At 46.1% G+C, this 15,376-nt stretch overlaps 1 protein-coding gene across 2 annotated transcripts in view; it reads left to right on the top strand.

Annotated features, from left to right (window-relative positions):
* Nucleotides 1–15,376, top strand: part of SPATA6L (spermatogenesis associated 6 like) — a 118,553-nt gene that overhangs the window by 14,439 nt on the left and 88,738 nt on the right. For both annotated transcript variants that reach the window (XM_075339810.1, XM_075339818.1), the window contains exons 2-4: nucleotides 3,669–3,805; nucleotides 6,481–6,618; nucleotides 11,096–11,144. In XM_075339810.1, the coding sequence (XP_075195925.1) occupies nucleotides 3,767–3,805; nucleotides 6,481–6,618; nucleotides 11,096–11,144 (226 nt within the window). In that variant the 5' untranslated portion in view covers nucleotides 3,669–3,766. The remainder of the gene's footprint in view (nucleotides 1–3,668; nucleotides 3,806–6,480; nucleotides 6,619–11,095; nucleotides 11,145–15,376) is intronic.

Raw genomic sequence — 15,376 nt, forward strand, 5'->3', positions numbered from 1 at the left:
ACCCGCTCTCTAGCGCCCCTCTTATAGTCAGGCCAATTGTGGAATTGACAGACGATAAGCAAGGAGGCCGCTATTCTACAATGCCGCTGATTGAAGGGTTCCCGGTGAGAGTAAGATATATATTCCCCTGACTCCTGCGAGCAGTATATATCTAATCCTCCCCTGATCTCACTGGTCGCCCCACAATGATCCTTGGCATATATTTGCTGCCATCAATCGATTATGATAACTATTAAGCCGAGCCCATGGGCATATCATTCATAGATTGAGATAAAAGAAACAGCTCGAGATAAAATTATATTTTTAATCGCCTTAAGGGCACACTAGATACTACAATATATACAAGGTAAAATTTACAGAATATGTATGTTAGAATACATGTACAGGTAAGTTATGGATCACAAGCAGATATCAGTTGTATCAATTTCCTTATTCACTAGCGGACACAGGGGGGCGCTGTGTAGCCACACGGTTCCTGGATCTTCCCTCTTCCCCCACGTGTACCACACGAGACCACCCGAATCTATCTATCTACCTATCTATCTATCTATCTATCTATCTATCTGACAATGACTAATAAGTCCATTCATTCATGAACATACTCATGCATGATTGGTATACAGTACTACTTAGGGATATTTGGCATACTTGCAGTATTGGGGACCGGAAGTGACTGGACGTGATCGTCCGGAGATAGTTAGCGTAAGTCTACGTGGCCATGGAGATCTTTATAAAAGAAGCGAGGGGTAACTATTTATGCAAGACATGGCTTTGCCCCCCTGACCCCCCCATTTGGGGGTCTTAAAAATTAATGTTTATTCCAAGGCGCCGCAAAAAGAGGCACCAGGTCACCTAAGCTGATCATGCTCACCTTATCTCCGCTTCCGCCCACTAACGCCGACCGATCCCACCCATTGTCTCCAGTCTACTCACTATCTCCAGGCGATCACACCCAGTCACTTTCATTCCCTGATACTGCAAGTATGCCATGAAATTTCTGTAAAATTTAAAAAGTTCCTGCTAGTGATATTCTATCAGGAAAGTAGGGTATTTAATCAGATGCATGCAATGGCGATTTTCTCATCTCAAATAAGTTATTGAAACATAAACCAACAACAGTGGTGAGTATACCCTCCTTAAAATGTCAATGTCTCAATAACTTGTAATGTGGCCTTGCGCATCAATTAGAGATTGACAACGACGTTTCATGTGGGTAACAAGTTGAGTTATTGTCTGCTAAGACATGGCATCCCACTCTTCTTGAAGGTCATTGAGGTTCTGGTGTACAGAGTTGCGAGCCTCTACATGGAGACTCAGGTGATCACATAGGTATTCAATGGGATTCAGATCTGGAGAAAGTGCAGGCCACTCCATTTAAGGCAACCCAGTCTCCAGTAGCCGTTCCCTAATGATGCTACCTCGATGAGCTGGAACATTGTCGTCCATGTAGACGAAATGATACCTGTGTTGTTCATACAAAAGCACAATGACTGGAATAATGATGTTATTCAAGTAGCAGAATCTTGTCACTGTACTATTCACAAAGTGTAGGGCAGATCTGTATTGACTACACACACCTGCCCACATTAACACCACCACCATCTCCAAAGATCATTGTTCACAATGAAGCAATCATCAGTGTGGGATGTGGCCAACAAAACGTCCACTTCTATGTCTTTTTGGGACTCTTTCAATCTCTCTATATGCCCTCTGTATGTTGCAACCTGCTCATGACACTCTGTGACATTCTAAGCTGAGTGGCCACTTCCGTCTGAGAACATCCTACGTGAAGTCTCACAATGGCAACATACTGTTGATCAATTGTTAGAAATCATCTTGATATCATGTTGTCAAACTGTGAACGGCAGGATGAGGAGGACTGTTTAATTACCAATTCTAATTGAACTGCAAAATGTATTGGGCGATTCATGGATCAAACATCTGTTGTGAATATTGCCATTAAGCCCCTTGGTAGAAAACAGCAAGTTGGCTAAAAAGTACTGAAACACAGTGGCGTAGACGAATGGCAGCAGGCTACGCGACCACTATGGAGCCCATGAGTCAGGAAGTCCTTCACCTGTGACCGCAAATCGGGCCATGACACAGAAACAGAGCCGCAGGAATGACAGTGAACTCGGTTGAAGCTCTAATGTCACTGCTGCAGACCCTGCACTATTGCCTGTGTCCTGGCACTGACCTCAGAGGTTCATCCGAGTTCATGACAGCACACAGAGAAAGAGCAGTGCAATGACAATGAAGTCGGGTGAAGTTCATCCGAGTTCATTCTCATCGCGCGGCTTTGTCTCCGTCTGCTGTCAGAGGGCAGTGATACTCTACGGTGCTGCTGTGACAGAACAGGGATGTTGCAGAGCTGAATCCCCGTGGGACCGCACTGTCAAAAATGCATCCAAAACGCATGTAAAACGCATGCAATTTTTTTTTGTCAAACGCAGTGTTTACAGTGGTCATAGTCTGCCAGAGGGTGCATTTTTTTGTCAAATCAAGAACGCAGCGTGCGGACATACCCATACTGTTTCTTCTTGATTCTGCCTCACAAAAAGTGGAATCGAAAGCGATCAAAAAATATTATGTGGCCCAAAATGGTACCAATAAAAGCTCCAATATCCCGCAAAAAAACAAGCCCTTACATGACTCTGTCAGCAGAAAGATAAAGAAAAAAAATATTCCCTTCAAAATTCGGTGATACAAAAATCCAAGTGGGAGCAGAGCATAGAGTAGCAGTTTGGATAAGTGGGAGCATAGGGGGAATGGTATAGATAAGTGGGAGAATAGGGGGATCAGTATAGATAAGGGGAGCATAGGGTGGCAGTGTGGATAAGTGGGAGCTTGGGGGGGCAATATAGATAAGTGGGAGCATAGGGGGATCAGTATAGATAAGTGGGTGCATAGAGTGGCAGTATGGATAAGTGGGAGCATAGGAGGATCAGTAGAGACAAGTGGGAGCATAGGGAGATCAGTATAGATAAGGGGAGCATAGGGTGGCAGTGTGGATAAGTGGGTGCATAGGAGGATCAGTACAGATAAGTGGGAACATGGGGGGGATCAGTATAGATAAGGGAAGCATTACCAAATGGAACTGGCTGAACTGCAGAATTGTGACTCTCTGAAAGACGCATTCAAGTCAAGCAGCTTGCCTAATTTCTATGCATCTCTCCCCTCTGAGACATATCCTGATCTCAGGAACCATGCACTCAAAATGGCAACCATCTTTGGCAGCACTTGAACAGACTTTTTCCAGAATGAAACATCTGAAATCTCCAACGAGATGTAGACTAACTGATGCACACTTGCATCACTTGTTACAAATGTTAGCAGTGACAAATATGGAACCGGACATTGACCATCTCATTAGCCAAAAGCAGGCCCCTAAGTTCCCATTGAAATACTGGTCAGTTTGTTGATTTAAATTCACTTGTTCTTTATTTTAAATATTGTATTTGTTCCCATTTTGTTTTTTTTACTTTAAAATAAGATATGTGCAGTGTGCATAGTGATTTGTTCATAGTTTTTTTTTATAGTCCGGCCCTCCAATGGTCTGAGGGACAGTGAACTGGCCCCCTGTGTAAAAAGTTTGGGGACCCCTGGACTATATGTTATGTATTATATTACAATATATGTATGTGTTTGTTTTTTATCCTTTCTTTCAGAGTACCAGTCTTTGTAATGGCTCATTGATGTCAGTGCCATCAACCCTATCATCCCACCTAGCAGTGTAAAGCGTTGTTAGCCACCCTTTTCTAGGAACATGCCATTGAAGGTTGTGGTGGAGCTTCAGGTCCATGCAGTAAGTGATTGTACAGTGATGTATTGTATTTCAGTGTCACAGGGTGTGAGGGGAATAACAGGGGCTAGGGGCTCGTAGACTAGCTCTCAGGCTAGGGGACCCTAGCTTTACCTACTCCCAAAGATACGTCTAATGGTGACAATGTCTGGGCCGCCTTCCTTGCCCTGCTCTTGACCAGCCCTGATCTAATACCATAATGTAATAAAGAGCTCCATTTAATTATGTCCTGGTTTCTCCAGTAAAAAAACGGGTTATTTAATGTAAACCAAGGGAAGGCTAGCACAATTTGTGCCGGAAGGTCTTTGAGCACATAGCATGAGAGATGTGACGAGTCAATGGCAAAAATTCGCACAGGACAAGATAACCCTTAACCCAGAGAAGTGAGCAAACTGTTCATCAGTTATATTTGCCTCTGAACCACATCTAGAAAAACCTTAATATTGACGTCCTGGCCCCTTATTTTAACCTTGGCAGGTAACAATGGTAGAAGAAATACATAGACCCAGGTTGGAATTCGCCAACCCATCTGGGTCTAAAGGTTTTACTAAGTGCCGATTTTTCATAGACACCAAGGGACAGATGCTAATAAAGTGTCTCTTTTTACCACAACAAAAACAGACTTTTCCCTTATTAGGAGTAGGGGAATCTTTCGTCTCCTTGGACATCCCTCCAAGCTGATTGGGCTCAGATGAGGCCTTGGAAGGTAAAGTAGGCGCAGTAACCCCTCCCGGACAGTCTTGTTATTATGTGACCTCTCTCGGAAACAACGGTCAATACTGATTATAAGAGACATGGCACATTCAAGCGAAGGTGGAGCTTCGTACATCACCAACGCCTCCTTTACCACACCCAGAAAAAACAGTTTTTTGAGTGCAGGGTAATTCCATGGACGGTCTATGGACCAGCGCCGGAATTCAGCTCAATGATCCTCTGCCAGCCGATTCCCCTGGGGCAGTGAACATATTTTACACTCAGCTAAAGATACCTTATTAGAGTAATCGTATAAAAGACCAGGTGCAGAGAAAAATCCGTCCATCAACACAAACACAGGTGACTCAGTGGGCAAGGAAAAAACCCATGCTTGTGGGTCCCTACTCAGGTGCGAGACCACAATCTCCACCTGCTGCGCCTCACTACCAGAGGAGTGGGGTTGAAAATGGAAATACCATTTGCATTCTTCTCTGAAGGATACAAACTGGCTGCACTCCCCAAAAAATTGTTCCGGTAGGGGCTGTGTGGGTTCAGCAACCAATGTGGATTGTGCTGGAGTGGTGGATTGTGCTTGTTGCTATACTGCCCCCTTTAATTATGCCACCAGGAGGGACAAGGACAGCAATTGCCCAAAATGGTGCTGCAACTGGGTTTATGTCACAGCTAAAGTATGGGCCAACTATAATGTCACATGGTGTGAAGGAATAACAGGGGACAGGGGCTCCTAGACTGGCCCTCAGGTTAGAGGGCCCTAGCTATCCTTACTCCCAGAGATATATGTCTAATGGTTTCAATGTCTGGGCCAGCTTTTTTGGCCTGCTCCTGGCCAGCTCTCATCTAAAACCCCCTCTTCCCCAATGCATGGGGTGGGGGGCGGAACAGGTGTGGTTGAACCCACCGATAAAGACAAACAGGGGAGACCAAAACTCTATCACGCAATAAGCTCACATAGAGTTATCAGGCAATAAATGATAATGAGGAAAATAAAGAACAGAGAGGAAATAACCAGATGACAGTAGGAATTCCACAGCACACCAAGCAACACGCAGTAAATCACCAGTTACTGAAACACAACAGCACATGGACCGGATAAGGAAAAAACTATAGTCGGCATGAGAAGACAGGTTCTTCCATATTAAAAAGGGGGAAGTAACTGTGATAGGTCTCCCCCAGCATGTGACCAGCAGCCTAGCAGAAATTAACTCCTGCTAGCCCGATTACTAATGAGCACACAGCTGGTTGACACTCGAACCTGCCTGCGCAACTCAGAAGCACTAGAGAAAGCATAGTGGGGAGTGTAATGCGGGCGTCACACGATGCGATCTATCGTGCAATCGCATGTGCGATCGTACCCGCCCCTGTCGTTTGTGCGTCACGGGAAAATCGCTGCCCGTGTGGCACAAAGTCGTTAAACCCCCGTCACACGTACTTACCTGCTGAGTGACCTCGCTGTGGACGTCGAACATCCACTTCCTCAAGGGGGTGGGACGTTCGGCGTCACAGCGTCGTCACACAGCAGCCAGCCAATAGAAGTGGAGGGGCGGAGATGAGCGGGACGTAAACATCCCGCCCACCTCCTTCCTTCCGCATTGCCGGCAGGAGCCGCAGGACGCAGGTAAGCTGTGTTCATCGTTCCCGGGGTATCACACGGAGCGTTGTGTGCTGTCCCGGGTACGATGAACAACCGGCGCCATTAAAAATAAACAATTTTTTAAAAATAAGCGACGAGTACACGACTCACGATTTGTGAGCGATTCTGCATCGCTCGGAGGTGTCACACGAAACGTGACCCCGACGATGCATCGCGTGATAGCTCGTCTCGTGTGACGCCCGCATAAGAGTCTGTAGTCTGAACAGCGTTTGATACCGCCATGACACTCAACGAGTTAAGAGCCAAATACTGTGTGACACTCGGTTAATGTAATGGCCATCATAAATGTATATTTCATATCTCCCCTTTGTAGGTCACTTGCCCTGGAGTTTTCTTGCCTGATAAAGATGACATATTTCTCAATGTTGGTATATTGGGCCAATTTAAGGAGACAAGGTGCCTTCCTGCTGTGTTCCCACTTCTTTTTCATGAAAAAATGAGGTTTGAGAAGGTGAGAAGAAATCCTAATTGTATGTTTCAGATATGACCAGTTAGTTTAGTACCTATTGCCCAACCTTTTTAGCATTAAGAAACTGGAAACATTTTTATTGTATGAAACCCCTAGTATGGTAAATGTTTCCATTTTTCAAAAGATAAAAAGGAAAAAACAATTAATACAAATATAGAATTAGTTCAGTTGCCATACCACAAACTAGTTGAAAACCCCAGATGTCAGACCGCAAAATTAAAACAGACCACCAATGTCAGATCCCTAAATTATTGAGAACCCTAGGTCAGACTCCAGACCCACCAATCAGACCCTAAAATGAATTAAGCCCCAGATCAGTTGGTGTGCTTTATACAGGATGTATGTGGCACAGCACACAACATATTGATACCATTTGGCATCAGGACTTTTTAGGCACCACGACATATAGGGACCTGACTTTGACCTGTGGACTAGCTACTGAAGCGCCTGATGTGGTAGGATGGGCTGTATGCCAGGGGCATAATTGCAACGGCTGCTCCCTGAAGCCTAAAAAGTCCCTTTGGCCCATATGAAAAGACCAATATAATTATAGTATGGAGAAACTTGGATTTTATACTTACCGAATGGATGTAAGGCACTCCTCCTCCGTTTTCCTGGCCATTGTGTGCTGTGCTGCACGAGCATCGGATCAATACCCTCTGGCTCCACTAGTCTCCCTATTTTCATATCTAGTCTATGGCGTGGTGAGTTCTTAAAACCCTGTCTGTTATCAATATAATCTACATACATAATTGCCAGTTGCGGATGTAACCGTATCCCACAATGCACTGCGGCTCTGTCAGTTGCACAGCCGCAGTTCGCGCCCACATCATAGCCATGGTAACCAGGGACAACAGTGCAGGCGGAACACAAATTGTGGGCTGAGTAAGTACAATTCTGTTCCCAGTCTAACATTATGCTACACATACCACATCCAGGTATAAGGAGGTGTAAAGGCCACTTTACACGCAACGACATCGCTAACGAAACGCACATCCGGCCTCGTTAGCGACGTCGTTGCGTGTGAAACGCAGGAACGACCGTTAACAATCAAAAATACTCACCATATCGTTGCTCGTTGACACGTCATTCTAAACCCAAATATCGTTGCTGCTGCAGGACGTAGGTTGTTCGTCGTTCCTGAGGCAGCACACATCGCTATGTGTGACACTGCAGGAACAAGGAACAACATCGTACCTGCGGCCGCCGCCAATGAGGAAGGAAGGAGGTGGGCGGGATGTTACGGCCGCTCATCTCTGCCCCTCCGCTTTTATTGGGTGGCCGCTTAGTGATGCCACTGTGACGCCGCACGAACCGCCCCCTTAGAAAGGAGACAGTTCACCGGCCACAGCGACGTCGCTAGGCAGGTAAGTATGTATGACAGGTGTGTTAGCGATGTTGTGCGCCATGGACAGCGATGTCATCCATGACGCACAACTAACGGGGGCGGGTGCGATCGGCAGCGATGTCGCTGCATGTAAAGTGGGCTTTAGTGTTTTAAATTACCCATTTGTGATGTCACAGATCAGTAAGGAGGCATGGCCGGGTATGTCCGCCCTTGCCTGACATCACCATGCCTTGAGCGATGTTGCGGTGAGCGACGAGACATGGCGGCACTGACAAGACATGGCGACACTGACAAGACATAACGAGACATGGCGGCACTGACAAGACATGGCGACACTGACAAGACATAACGAGACATGGCGGCACTGACGAGAGAGAGAGAGAGAAAAAAAAACAACATACACATTATGTTTATTTACAATAAAAATACACACAGCCTTTAACACATTTAATTAGCCCAAAAACATATCCATGGATAATCCACAGCAGGCCATGATCTGCTACAACCTCTCGAAGAGAAGGAGAACTGCGAGAGTTCCTGAGTCAGCCTGCTGCCATGACTAAGGTTAACTAAGGTCACTCCAGGGGCCTCCCCATCCGCTGTCACACGGCCGGGAGAAAGTGATCGTGGAAGCCCTGGAGTCTGACCTCAGATACCCTCACTGCTGGCACCGCGCTCACTTATGAAGTCTCGCAGGAGATCGCAAGTACCGCGAGAGTTCCTGAGTCAGCCCACAAACATCACTAAGGTTGCCTAAGGTCAGTGAGGAATCTAACAGCAGTGCCACTTACTGAAGTGCAGGTTTTACACACAAGAAAGCTTCCTCACTTCTCCTAACAGGCCCACATACCCGCCTGTACATTTCAGTGCATGTCACTGCTCCTGGACTCCCGCAGCAGTGCCAACATAACTCCTCTGAAAAAATACAAAAAACAGCATGAAAACAATAAGGCTCGGGCACTACGTCAACAACAATACTGCGCTAATGACACTCCTGAACAAAAACGCCATCGTCTGGACAAAAACAATGCATATAAATGTAGACATCTCGCTCAGGAGTCACCTTGCTCTAAAGCTATTAGATTGGCTATTCGCCAAAAAAAAAAAATGCTGCCACAATAGACATTTCGTCTCCACATTTCTACCACAATCACAAGGTGACGCATCACAATCTGACCACCACCCCACAGATTCTACCACTGCAAGGTGTATGACCTCGCGGCAACTATCTCCACTAGCCACATCAATGCCACTGTTACACAATACTGAACCATACTCTCTGCAAGCACCAGCTGAAACACAAACGCTTACACTACTGCAACTACAAAACAAACGAATAATCATCATTTGGTGACAAACAACACCCATTGACTCTTTCACTACTCCACTATTACTACAACAACAATATTTTACCCAAGATGAAAATACTATTAAAGAACACAGCTGTGGTGACATGACCCATGTATGTGAAAATTGCCAAGCTTTGCATTTTGCAAATTAGATGCCTCTGGATAAAAAGTTTACCCAGTTCTGTCAGAAGGATAAAGTACATCTACCCATAATAAAGTATCCCATGTGTTGCCAATGTTGATGACAAGAGAACATGAATACAGCAAAAATTTCATGGACACTATTCGTACTATCAACAGTTCTTTCGCTTTTGCTTCCATGGGAGCAAGTGTTTCACCACCTACACACAGTACACAGGGGAGACACCACATAGTGAACACAGCTCAAGAAACACAACACCAGATACCAATATACAGCACACAACAAGGAAGAGACAGTTCACAGGGGTGAAAGAGGTCAAATGACGCAACACATACAATACACAAATGCAGAGGGATGACATACAACAGATATGTTGGAAAGCGCAAACAGTGTGACACATGGCCACTGCTCCTGTCAGCAGTGCACCACTAAGCATAGACAGATGTTCATTTCACCGCACTCCTGATGTGATAGCATCGGGCCTATTTCTTGTTATAGATAAGGGGCTGTTGGAGATTTTGGCTTGGTCCATATGAGCTTCCAGTTACGGCGATGCAGTATGCATTGTGTAGAATAGTATATCTGTAGTGTCTTCTTAAAAAATTAGAAAAGAGCAATACTTATAATACATGAGCCCAAAATCCCCAGAGATGCTATATATATGCTGTGAAACTACTGGCTTTTATAGCCTCTTTGTTTCCCGTCACATTCATCTTTGATAGTCTGTGCCCACGGTTGACAGACAACCCTATGGTGTCCGGCTGCAGAAGGTCGTAGCGTTTGTCTGCACAAACTGCTCCTTGATATTCCCCTCTTCCTTGGTGTGAATGGAGTTCTATGTATCTTCCCTGTTAAAGTTAACTCTTTTTCCCTTTTGCACCCTCCAGATATCTTGGCAGTTCAGCTGCAAATCCTTATTCCCACTCCCTGTGTTTATATATGCCTGCATTTCCCCTTGGTTTGTTGCCGGTGATAGAGTTTACTCCTATGCTGTACAGATTACAAGCAGACGACTTGAAATCTCCAGTCGAAACACGTTGTTGTATGTTGCTGTCATTCTGTCAAGTCAGCTTGCAGATAAATTGTCCATTTGCATTCCCCTGTTTGTTTTTCTTGTGTGTTCTTTAGGTCTTAATGGGGTTGACTAGTGCTCATCTCGTCTGGTCACCACCTAGGGCCTATTTCAGGGTCAGCCAGGGCCTAGGTATCCTAATCGCCACATAGATGCGGAACCTATTTAGGGACAGCAATGGAGCCAGAGGTCAGTGGTAGGTTTTACCTGGGGTCACTATCTTCCCTCTTTCCTAAAGACAGAGTTTCTCTCTCCCCTCCTTTTGCCGTTCACTGTCTGGTATTCCCCCATATCTAGTGTGACAACTACCCTTAAAATCCACACTAAAATCAAACACTTTCACAGTTTCAATGGGTAAAATCTGAGCTGAAGATACGCAGCAGATAAGACACTTTACGGATTTTAGATTTGGACCCAGAATGTTTTGGCAATTTTTTTTTACTGTCTTTGTGAATAGAGTTTGATAAAACGTCATTAATCTTCCTCGCTCTTTACTTTGTTGTGCTGTTTTATTGATTTGAGTAATCTGATTGTTTTCTTCTTTTTAGGTCTATCAAAAGGCAGTAGACCCAGCAACAGTGGTGGAGTTACTAGAAAGTGAGTGTCGTTAGGTGCTAGGGCTGGGATTAAGATGATACTTCTCTTTCCTTTATTTGTCATTCTTATTCTGTGTTAACAAATGTAACCTAAATGCTCCAGTGGTTACCACATTATGTCATAAACACCACATTGTTGTATCTTAGGTTTTTGAACGCCTTTTAAGTGCTTCAGATTCCTTTAAAATACAGAGCAGTTAAATGAAGTGACTTGTCCATTCTCCTGGTATTTTGCACTTGGCAGATGCTCTTGTAATACAAGTCGGGCAAAGCTCAAATGCACATTGGTACTAATAACAAAGTTAGAGGTAAGTGGAAGGTCCTTAAAAATGATTACAGGGAACTAGAAGAGAAGCTGAAGTCCAGGACCTCCAAGGTGGTGTTTTCAGAAATTAAACATAAAAAGAAGCTTTAGATTTTTTTAAAGGGAACCAAACATCAGGATTTTCGTGTATAGCTGCAGCCAGTGCAGTACTGGCACTATTATGCACAGTGTGTACATACCATCAGGGTGCAGCTCGGGTGTTTAGGCAGTGAAATACAACTTTATAAAGTTTGAAATTTCGTGCACTTTTTGATTGACGTGTGCACCTCAGCTGCTAATGTCCGGGCGTGTTATGCAGGAGTTCCCCGCCCCTCCACCAGCCTGTTCATCCCTCTCTCCTGATGTCCGGGCGGGTTATGCACGTGTTCCCCGCCCCCCCGCGCCGCCTGTTCCTCCCTCACTCCCTCTGGCTGTATGTAAATATCTAATCTTCAGAAACATGCCGCCGGAGTGGGCCTCTGCGCATAGCGCTTATCTCCGGCGCCATGTTTCTGAAGCCCCCGCATTACACAACTTGGTGTCTGAGAGGGCGGCGCATGCGCCCTCGTTTCTTCACAGTCCGTTGTGACCGCGGGAGCGCGCGCGATTAGAACAGGACAGAACAGCTGACCGGAGGACGCGATTACCTGCTGCTCCTGTATCGTGCCGTCCCAGGACACCGGGCCAACACACCAGCCGGTGTGACATCGCTGTGGCGCCGCCCTCTCAGACATCAAGTTGTGTAATGCGGGGGCTTCAGAAACATGGCGCCGGAGATAAGCGCTATGCGCAGAGGCCTACTCCGGCGCCATGTTTCTGAAGATTAGATATTTACATACAGCCAGAGGGAGGGAGGGAGGAACAGGCGGCGCGGGGGGGGCGGGGAACACGTGCATAACCCGCCCGGACATCAGGAGAGAGGGAGGAACAGGCTGGTGGGGGGGCGGGGAACTCCTGCATAACACGCCCGGACATTATCTGCAGAGGTGCACACGTCAATCAAAAAGTGCACGAAATTTCAAACTTTATAAAGTTGGATTTCGCTGCCTAAACACCCGAGCTGCCCCCTGATGGTATGTACACACTGTGCATGATAGTGCCAGTACTGCACTGGCTGCAGCTTATACACGAAAATCCTGATGTTTGGTTCCCTTTAAAGCATCTTCTTTTTGGAAAACCTTTGTATACATAGCCCAGCTCCATTTTTATCTCTCTCTCTCTAATGTATATTATGAGTACTGTCAGGGATGCATGTGGAATTTGCAGTCCTTTGAGATTGGACATATTGTGAAATTCCTGGTGGTCACATGCCGATGTTTTGGGGCAATTTTGTAGAATTTAATGATCATCATTATTAACCCCTTAACGACCGCCGATACGCGACAAATTAGGGTACTTCTTCCGATGCGCCGCTTTTTAACGGCGGTTGGAAAAAAGGGTCTAGCGCCCCCCAGAGTCAGAAAATTTCCAGGGTCTCAACTGCCGGGGGTAACTGAGACCCTGGAGATCATGATTCTGGCCGTTTTTTCCGGTCCCCGCTCACCTGATGACCGATATACACCGTATATCGATGATCAGGTTACAGTAAATGACCGCGCCGGTAAAAAATCATCTATCTCCCATCTGGCATAAACAAACATGTCAGATGGGAGATAAATCTCATCCCCCGGTCCTTTCGGGTCCCCTCGGTATCCCCAAAGTGCCCCCCCCGACCCCCAACCCCCTCCCGAAAATCCAAGATGGTCGCGCGCACCGGCGAGCACAGCAGCGCGCCGGCCGCATTTACACTTTTCTTATGGTTTCTGTCGTATGTGCCATAACACATGCGACAGAAACCTGCTCCCTAGGCCCTGCCGGGTCCCCCCCTATCCCCCCCGGTGTTCCCCGGTGTCATACATACCTGTCGGAGCGCTGATCCCCCGCGGCCCCCTCCTCCTTCACAGCAGACGCCGGTGAGTGCGGTCACATGTGCCGAGCAGCTGACAGCTTCCTGTGTTGTGAGACGCTGGCTGCTGCTGCTCGGCACACTGCAGCTGTGACCCAGGGAGGGTGGGTGCAGATTCTTTGCACCCACTCTCCTCAAATGGAGGGTCTGCAATACTAGAAAATGGGGGATACGTTCCCTGAACGTGTCCCCCATATTCTAGAAGGTCCATAGTCGACGTGGGACGTCCAAATGGATTACAGCGGATTTTTTTTTCTTTTCCTTTCAATAAATTGGTCAATCAGGGAATGTTTTGGGGAGTGTTTTTTCAAATAAATTTTTTTTTGTTGTCAATTTTTTTTATTTATTTTTTGTCAATTAGTTATGTCGGGTATCTGATAGACGCCGTGACATAACTAATTGCTGGGCTTGATGCCAGGTGACATTACACACCTGGTATCAACCCCATTTATTACCCTGTTTGCCAACGCACCAGGGCGCGGGATGAGCTGGGGCGAAGCGCCAGAATTGGCGCATCTAATGGATGCGCCACTTCTGGGGCGGCTGCGGCCTGCTATTTTTAGGCTGGGAAGAGTCCAATAACCATGGCTCTTCCCACCCTGAGAATACCAGACCCCAGCTGTCAGCTTCACCTTGGCTGGTGATCTAATTTGGGGGGACCCTACGTTTGTTTTTTTTTTTTTAATTATTTATTTATAAATAATAAAAAAAAACAAACAGCTTGGGGAGCCCTCCAAATTGATCACCAGCCAAGGTGAAGCTGTCAGCTGTGGTTTGCAGGCTACAGCTGTCTGCTTTACCCTAGCTGGCTATCAAAAATAGGGGGGACCCCACGTCATTTATTTTAATTATTTTTTTTTCTTTTTGGGCTAAATACAAGGCTAGGCACCCTTTAGTGCCACATGAAAGGCACTAAAGGGCGCCAGCTTAGAATATGCAGGGGGGTGGGACGTTATAAATGTTTGACATCTATCCATTCATCCATTGTAGCATTTTAGGCTATGTGCCCACAATCAGGGTTTGCAGCGTTTTGGGCGCAGAGTGTTTTCCTTGCGTCCATAACGCTGCGTTGTGCAGTAGAAGCACAGTTGAAGGATTTTTAGAAATCCCGTGCCCACTGTGCTTCTTTTCTCCGCAGCATAAACCGACCTGTGGCGCAGCTTCCCGAGCCTCAGCATGTCAATTTATGCTGCGGAGATGAGTGTGCTCTGCAGGTAGCATAGAGCTCCACAGCAGCCTGAACCCAAATCGTGGGCATGGGCAGCTGCGTTCTCCCGTGGACAACACTCACATCTCTGCAGGAAGGCTGACACTGTGTACTGGACGCCGTGTCGCTGGATCATGGCCACATAGCCTAAAAGAGAGAAATTTGTTGCTACAGCAACATTTTTGTGAAGTACCTGTGGATTCAAAATGCTTACTATACTCCTGAATAAAATCCTTGAGGGGTCCAGTTTCCAAAATGGAGTCACTTGTGGGGGGTTTCTAATGTATAGGTACCCAAGAGGCCCTGCTAATGTGACATGGTGCGCGCAATTTATTTCAACTTTTCCAAAATTCAAATGGTGCTCCTTCTATTCCAAGCCCTCCCATATATCCAAACAGAGGTTTTTGGCCACATATGGGGTATCCCTGCGCTCACAAGAAATTGGATAGCAACTTGTGGGTCCACGTTTTGTTGTTGCCTCTTGAAAAAGTGAGAAATGTGATGCTAAAGAAACATTTTTGTGAAAAAAATGAAAATTTTCAATATGGCAACCTAAGCTTATCAAATTCTGTGAAGTATTCGTGTATTCAAAATGCTCAATATACACCTAGATAAAAGCCTTGAGGTTTCTTGATTCCAGAATGGGGTCACTTGTGGGGGGCCTCCACTGTTTAGGCACTTTAGGGGCTTTCCAAATGCGACATAGCGTCCACTAATTATTCCAGCCAAATGTTCAGTCAAATTGCACTCCTTCCCTTCCAAGACCTGCCGTGTGCC

The sequence above is a fragment of the Anomaloglossus baeobatrachus genome, chromosome 1 (assembly GCF_048569485.1).
Source record: "Anomaloglossus baeobatrachus isolate aAnoBae1 chromosome 1, aAnoBae1.hap1, whole genome shotgun sequence".
Lineage (NCBI taxonomy): Eukaryota > Metazoa > Chordata > Amphibia > Anura > Aromobatidae > Anomaloglossus > Anomaloglossus baeobatrachus.